The 8,671-nt window shown below is 36.4% G+C and overlaps 1 protein-coding gene across 3 annotated transcripts in view; it reads right to left on the bottom strand.

The window, feature by feature from the left end:
• Positions 1 to 3,077: 3,077 nt before the first annotated feature.
• RCAN1 (regulator of calcineurin 1) overlaps positions 3,078 to 8,671 on the bottom strand; it is a 40,892-nt gene continuing 35,298 nt past the window's right edge. For all 3 annotated transcript variants that reach the window (XM_084521476.1, XM_084521477.1, XM_084521478.1), the window contains exon 4: positions 3,078 to 5,753. In XM_084521476.1, the coding sequence (XP_084377602.1) occupies positions 5,590 to 5,753 (164 nt within the window). In that variant the 3' untranslated portion in view covers positions 3,078 to 5,589. The remainder of the gene's footprint in view (positions 5,754 to 8,671) is intronic.

Raw genomic sequence — 8,671 nt, 5'->3', positions numbered from 1 at the left:
CAGAAATTTTCTGTTTCTTTCTCCAGATTTCTGCAGTAGCTCAGTAAGCCCCTTTTGGTAAAACCTTTAACTAAAGCAGTGAGGGTCTGGGGCACTCAAGAAAATAAATATGGAAACAACTGAGTTGTGACTGGTTACCCACAGAAATCCTCAATATCAAATGCAAAGACTCAGAGTAGAGCATTATGTAAAGAGTCTATTTTGACTAAAAACTGTAACAAATTAAAAAGGAAATTAAAGCTGGAGAGAGAGAGAGAGAGAGGAAGAGAGAGAGAGAGAGAAGGAAAAAGAAAAGAGCTATGAGTCAAAAGCCTGTCTATACTCTAGAGCTCTTTGAACATTTGTTTATCTTTGAACAAGCTTCTCTTCACTGGACTTGTGAGGTGGTACCAGTAAGGCAAAAAACATCAAAGTTTTCAGAGATTTTGACAACAGCACCAAGCAGCCAGAATTGCACCCATGGGAATCTGCCTTGTTTCCAGGCCTACATAATTACTGAAGGTATGTGATCCTGGGAATTGATTATGGCTGGCCAGAGTTACAGATGCACAGCACCAGAACAGTGTACAACAATTTACATCAGTAAAAGAAATAAAGGTTAAACGTGTATAAATGGTAGACATGCAACACAGATCAGACAGAAAAACAGATACAATTTCATTAGGATTAACTAAAGACAAGACACCTTGGGCATCAGGTGAATGTTGGAAAAGTTCATGCAAGTGGGACGTATCAGTAATGAAACTGCAAACAAAATAAGTTCCTGGCGCATACCTGTGGCAAAAAAACATATACACTGAATACGAAGGCAGGTACAAAGTCACACGTAAAATCCAAGGAGGTAGCAGCCCTGGTTGGTAGATAGTACAGTCAACTCCAATATGTAGGCAGAAGGACAAAAAAGATGTGTAGTAGAAGAAAGATTTCAAAACAGAACAAAGTGTTTCAGAAAGACCCAGGAAATCCTTTTAAGTACCCAGAGACCCTCAGTGTTTTGGAAACAGAGGGAATGCCATCTTGAGAAAGGTGGTTGAGAGCGAGAAACAACGTTAGGAAGAACTGCAGCTTCTTGGGCTGGACTTTCAGAAGGAAAAAGTCCCAAAGAGAATGGGTGACAACACAACTGCGAGAAGTGATGAAGTGCCACTTTGAGCCTTTCTCCACCTATTTAATCTTTCAGGCTTAAACTCCTATCTTTTTTTTTTTTTTTCTCCATACCTCGGAGTATCACACTAAAAAAGAACTGCCAGCTACTAAAAAAAAAAAAAAAACAAGCAAGGTGACAGAGATGCTGCAATTCATGCACATAAGCACAGACTAGGTAAATGACAAAATGTTTCAAGTGGAATAGTTATTACTTATCAATGGAAATTTTGTCAGAGAAGAGAAATCCAGTCCTGCCAGATCCATCCCATTGACTACTTATCAACTGAGTCACTTTTCTCGTCTTGCTTTCTCATGGTAGAGTACAGCATCTTGGGGAATATTTTGTCTTCATTATTATTGGTTGTTCTGTAGTCTTGTTTTTAGACATCCAAACACGGATTAATAAAAGCGCTAAAAACATGAATTAATGAAAGCATTAAGTGGATATAATTTTCTGTAAAATGCTTCAAAGGCACGTTGGACATAATCCAGGATAAAAGCAAAGATGATAGAGGAAGTGCAACAGCTAAGCCTACTAGGTGAATTTCTGAACTTGGCCCATGCCTAGAGTAAAGGCCCACCCCTCGCTACCACAGCATGTTTGGAAGTGGGAGATGGCTCTGGACATACCACAGCTAGCAAGTAAGCTTTACAGATACAAATCACAGTTTCAAGTTAAGAATTGGTCTTCCCCCAAGATGTTCTTTCTAGTGTGACAAAACAAAACTTGACTAGGCAGGTGATTATGCCTAGGGGAAAACCCATGCTGCAACTGTTAAAATGGTATGAGAGAGTTGCTCGAGTTCATTCCTTCCCCACCCTTGACAAGTCTGGACTACACATGAACAACTAATACACTTGTCCAGTATTTCAAATATCAAAGCTACTACACTTACTGCTGGCTCTGAGAAACAACACCCTGATTAGAAACAAACTTCAGTCTTACATGTAGTTGAATTCACCTTGGTAAGGTCATTAACGTAGTAATGCATGCATAAACACAGAACCTGATAATAGCAACATGCATCGCTAAACTGACAAGTCTTGATAAATGACAACTAGGGATTACTTCCACATTTATAAGATCATGGACGCTATCCTTATGCAGAATGCAAGTAATAAAACAGTGAGTTGTACATCCAGAAAAAGAAATGAAATTAGAGATTTTCTGTGTAAAATAGGATGGTTCAATTGCTGTTGCTTGAAATTGCACAATACCTTGTATCCTCTGTTAGATCACTTAAGGATCAAGTTATGCCTGTTAGCCTACACAGGAATTCCCCTAGATGGGCCTGCTATCGATAAGCAACAGAACTGCTACTTCAAACCATTCCCATGTATAGGACAATTACTTAAAAACATCAATACTTCCCAGTCATAAGTATTGAGAAGAATGACCAGCATTAATATCAATAACTCCTTTCTGCCATGAGAGGATTTCTGTTTCATTGAGTGAAACCTTCAATTCATTTTTGTATAACGTTTTGCAACTCAGAGATGTAGGATTACCAGGTAAAGCCCAAGAAATATTTACATTTTCATATTCCAAGAGCTTTAAAAATAGAATTATTCATGCTGTAGAAGAAAACTGGTAATGATAATATGACCACAGAGGGATTATTATAGAACAGTAAAACATCGATATTGTTATTAGGAAGCACATCAACTTTAGGCACAGAAGAATCAGTTTTTAAGTGGAATATTTTGGACCACTTAATTTACTAGTATATCCTCAGACTTGCATTGAGATCACACAAGTCACTTAAGCAAAAGGCTGTGAAGAGTTTCACTGTGAATAAAACCATTTTGTTGGTAAGGATGGAACAATATTCTAATATTCTAACCTTATTCAAATCAACAGCGTTTGGAAGCTTTAAGTTCATGTTTTGGTGCAAAATCTTCAAATAGTTTCATGGAGAAACACCACAACATTTACAAGAAGACAAAATATTTTAATTTAAATATGCCCCATACTATACAATTGTATAAAATACCAACTAAGCATTCATTTGAATGTTTAAAAAAAACAGAGCAAGCAATATACTGTAGTAATGATAACAGGAGGTGGCACAAGCCGAGATACAGAACCAGAAAAAACAGGCAAGTTACTGTCTCACCATCTTTGTTTACAATCACCATCAGAAGGGTAGCCATCCCAAGTCTTCCGTCCATGGTTCCCAGTGCCCGCTTTATGAGGCGGATGGCAGTGTAATAAACTGGGAAAATCATGTTTTTGTTTAGCTTTCTTCACTTTTACTTGAAAATCAGCACTGCTTTCTTTGTATTGCTACAAAGCAGAGCAGCAACTAAGTTGCTAATGCAAAACTAATACTTTCACTGGTAATCATATAAAGATGGAAATAGGACAAAAATGATTTCAACAATTTCAAACTGTATGATGTAAAACACCCTAAGCCCAGTAGTAATTTTAGAAACATGGAAAAAAATCTTGGGAAGGCTTAAAGACAGTTGTGGCAAGCTTACAAAGTTTCCTCTCCATTTTATTTATTTTGGGGTGTTAATAGGCAGTACATGTACCCAGCTGATTGTTATACCTTAAAAAAACAAAATAACCTTAAGCACCTTAAGTTGGAGAGTGTGCCACTTGAGTTAGGTCCAAGATAGACACCAATTGTCAGTGTTCGGTATGCCCTGCGAACTGAAACACTCAGAACAAGGTCATAACTAAAGGTTTAATATATTCCTCTTATCTTTGGTCACAGGATATCAATCTCTGTTTTACTTAGTATAATGACATGCCTTCAATAAACCATGTTTACACTGCACCACAGCTTGGAATGGCTTCATTATGCAACTTGCTTCACTAATATTTTATTTTAAAAATGAGGTGTGAACCTGGGTATTTAAATTAATGTTTGCTTCAAATGGCACTGAATGGATTTATTTTTTTTTGAACATTAACTCCAGCTACAAAACTCATCCTCAGACCAACTGTGGCAAAAATAAAATGACAGAAGCAAACTTTTGAATTTTAGAAACGTGTTGGAAACCCTCAAATGTCCCCTAAAAATTGTAAGTGATATTTGCCCACAGGTATCAGTTATTGTCTTTAAAAAAAATTACTGAAACCCATTTCAAAGTGAAGATCTCAGTTTTAAAAAACAAATAAGAAAATACACTTCTGCCATCTTTCTTCCACCAAACTTGTATGTGATAAACTACTGTCTTTAAACACTAACATATAAAAAAAGCTTCTCCCATGTATACCCATTACTTAAGTATGCATCGTTACTTGGCATTAAGCATTTCTAAATACCAGCTTATTTTGGAAGCAAAGCTAAGAAAGTATATTCTTATCAACATAGAAAGCCAGTAGAAAAAGATACAAGTGTGCAGCTTGTAGAACAGTTCACATCAGGAATGAATGAGGAAAAGGCACTCCATCTCGCTTCGCTGTTCTACAGTGTGTGCAATTTTTCTATCACTGTTAGACCTTTGTTCACAGCAATGCAGATTCACATATTGAGCAGTGCTCTCATTACTCTCCATTCATTATCATTTTTTTCACTGGAAAAGTACATTGCTGTGAATATGCAACATTAGCTTTATTTATGCATTTAAGAATACTTTTTTTTTTTTTCCAAATGAGAAAGTTGAGATTACTGAACAAATGCTATTGAAGATATAAATTATTTAAGTTTAAATAATTTAAAATCAACTTGTTTAAACAACTTTCCTATTGCACATTTTTTCTATAACTTTGCCAGACAAAATCCTACATCGGCATTTAAAAGAGTAAAATCGTAATAGCACAAGTTACATAGCACCAAGGTAGGGTGCCAATTGTATGCCTGCTGAAAACTGAGTGCCAATAAAAACAAATATAAATATATATGTATATACATATCTAGTAGTAAGTCCAGGATGCTGAGATAATAAATACTTTAAACAATTTCCCAGATTTCCAAAAACGTGAGAAACTATAGAAAATAATGCAAAGTTACTTTTAGAAGACCAAGAATACACATGCACAAAATCTATTACAAGAAAAAGGTTTACAATTCCCAATGTCTTATCTTTAAAACCACCTCTGTTATCGCTATGTATGCCACACAATAACTAGCCTATTAGTTTGAGGATTTATTAGAGACAGAACAAAGAAAGCTTCCCCCTGTTGCTTTATAACGTAAAAGCTTACAGTACCCCCAAAAAATAAACCCACAGTTTGTCTTGTTAGGTCTCAAAATGTCGTCTTCTGCCTGTCTTCATTCCCAGTGATCAGGGAATACACCCATGACATCTATCGACCTGCAGCATCAAAAACAAGGATGAAAATTCCTGTATTTTTTTCTGAGCAAACTTACATTGGAATTTCTCCTACTACAACTGCTGCTGTTGCCACCAAACCTGTGACCTGCCGTTTCCATAGTAAATGTTTCCCTTGAACACACCTACTTGTAACCGTTAAAATACTATGGCAGTTCAACTTAAATGGGCAGGGGTATAATCCGGCCTTCTTGTCTGAATTATTTTTGGTTTGGGTTTCTTTGTTTCTTCTTCCACATCATTTTCCTGGTCACTCTCACAGACGTGGACAACAACGCTAGGGGTAGTGTCAGTTGCAGCATGTAGCTCATACTTTTCTCCTGGAAATTAAAATATTAACAGAAGTGGTTAAAAATGATCTATTTTGTAGAAAAGTATGAAAGAAATGACTAAAAAGAAAAGACTTGTTCTTTTTAATGCTACTTGTATAGTATGTTGATGACTAAAAGCCTGATGTCACAAAGCATCAGATGTCACAGGCAGGTGCATTGCGAACCATCATATTCACCATCCAGAAGTATTTAAGTATTATTTCCAAAGCAACAGTGCTCAGCTACTTTCTTACATGAGAAAGTAAGTAAGTTACCCTAGGCATTTAAGAAAGCGTTCTATGTGAGCTGTCATAAGACTTCCTGGTGTACGGTTTTTGTTTTGTCATTTTAAAGCATACAAAGACTATCCATTCACTGTACCATGCAGACTTATTTTTCCTCAATGATGATAAAACCACAGGATCTTCCTTTCCTTCCAAAGCTTTCACTGTTAAGAAAGCTGGATGCACTTTTACCCACCTCGCACAGAGGTGTTTTAAAACTGTTCTGGCATTCTGTGGAGCAAGAGCTAGACAGCAAGCATCACGCACATACAAGGTGAAACATGAAGATTATAATACAGTCTGGGTGCAGAGGTACTATGACAAATTTGGTTGACCGCTGATTTGAACTCTGGTTTTACCACAAGGTTAATAATTGGTTTTAAATCTAACCAGATGTTAAATAATTTTAGTCTTATGTTAGATCAGGAAAACCAAACTATTTCTTTCTACCACATTCTACCTGATGAGCTCTCCTTATGTTTTTTTTTTTTTTTTTTTCCATGTTACTTTATACTCTTTACCTCTCAGTGGAGAAAACAGTCTTCTCTAAGACCACTTCAGTGATCAGCTGTCTGAGAGCTAACACCTGTGACAAGCTGCACACCCTAGCCTGCCAAAGCTCTAAAGTGGTCTCTGCTCTGTTTCGCAGAGCACTTTAGGAGCAGGAACTGGCAAGAGCACAAGTTCCATAGAGGAAAAGGCTCTTGCCTACAATTCTTCTAAAACATGCAAACCACTGTGCTGAAGTAACCCTTGCTTGCACCTGGCTCCTTGGTACTGAGTCATTAAGCCCATGTTTCAATAAACCTTACAGTAAATAGGTAGAGTTTTATAGGGCTTAACATTCACTACGTATGTGAAAAATCTCATGGAGAAAGGGATAGCAGATCTGCCAGTAACCTTACTGTAGGGCATCTTAATAACAGAACTTGCAGGGAAAACGCCACCAGCTTTTACTTAGTAAACTTTTAAGTATTTAAGACATAGAGATTTATTTTTGGTATGGATACAATTTAAAGGAAAGTTTATAGCTAAGAAAGCAGCACACACCAAGCAAGCTCTGAGCTTTCACAGGATCAGCAGCAGTAACACTACTTATTCCAAGTCCTTCATCCAAAACAACTTTTATTCCAATGAACATAATCTTATGGGACTTTTGTTTCAAAAACTGATTTCAGGAAAATAAAGTCTTTGACAAAAATATTTACTATGTCAGGAGTATTCTCGATGAATGGTTTCAAAGATCTAATCAGGCTTATCTGTTTAGTTTACACACTTCTGGATAAACAAATGATTTTGGCACCATTTTGTACCTTCATTTTAACTGTAGCATTTTTCCTATAAATTGTTTCCTATAAATTGTCCCATCATTCACATACTATATGAAATATAGTATTGATTAAAAACTTACAATAATTCACCCCAATTTTTATCCTAGCATAATCATAGATATTTATCCCTCCACAGACTGCAAGGTATGAATTTTCACAGGTAGGAGTAATTCACTAGTCATCTGAGACACATATTATTTTCATTAGGAAATGTGGATTTCACCAGCATACAGTTGGCCATAAGCTGCTACATAGACAACCATAACATACTACTGCATAGTTGATACATGAGGAGATAGAAATTCTCCTCTACCTTTTCCCTTTTCCACTCCCTTCCTACTGATGTAATAAAAGTTCCCTAAGCTGGTAGGCAAGCAGATATATAAACATATTACAGCCAAATAAATCAGACTACAGTTTATGTTCTCTTTGATGCTGCTACTAAATATATTCATTTGTTCTCTCCCCTAAACCTAATAGGACAGTTGCAAACAGGTTAAGTCAGAGTCACAACCTGTAAATTGTGGAAAATTAAATTTGCATTAACTCTCATTAAGTTGTTTTAACTGAGATATAAAATGACATCAAGGAATGAGATCATATCAATCCATGAAGCATGCTTAAAATACAAGTTAGTTCAGTTTAATGGAACTTTGTATCAAAATAATATTGTTTAAAACAGACCAGGTAGAACTGTTTCTCCTATCTGTGGTGCTATGTATTTTTAATAAATAGATGCATCAACAGCCTACACAGCTGAAATGAAAAGCAACTGACAAGATACCACTAGAAATGAATGGTAATAAACAATAAGTGTGCATTCTTGTTATCTCCTCTAATTTGGACAGAGAGGGATGGAAATTTTTCCTTCCCAGGCTGAAACAAACCTCAAAGCTGCCAATAACCGAGTAAACTGCAAAAGATGAAAATACCAAGGAGTTGGGAGTGGCAGAAACTTCTTCCTCTTAATTCCGAAAGAAAATTGGTGCCTCAAACCTGAGATAGTCTTCCACCTACACATACTGCTATCTCAGAGTGCATGGAGGTAATTCTAGTTCAGAGCTACGTAACTGTTAACTGTTTTAATGTCCTCATCTGAAACAGGACTTTCCTGTCTCTGCAGAAGGCATACCACTACTCAACTTCCTCTATTTTTAGGAAACTACTTCGAGAAAATTCTGGTGAACAAGCTAGTATTTTTGAAGCAATATTCATGTTCTCTACAAATCACAAAACATCATATTGTTGAGGCCTGGGCACTTCAAATGATCCTGTGGAGTTACTGTGTGTGTAAGAAAGCATAGCTTACTTT

This window comes from Aythya ferina, assembly GCF_964211825.1.
Source record: "Aythya ferina genome assembly, chromosome: 1".
Lineage (NCBI taxonomy): Eukaryota > Metazoa > Chordata > Aves > Anseriformes > Anatidae > Aythya > Aythya ferina.
This window is presented reverse-complemented; position numbering and strand designations above follow the sequence as displayed.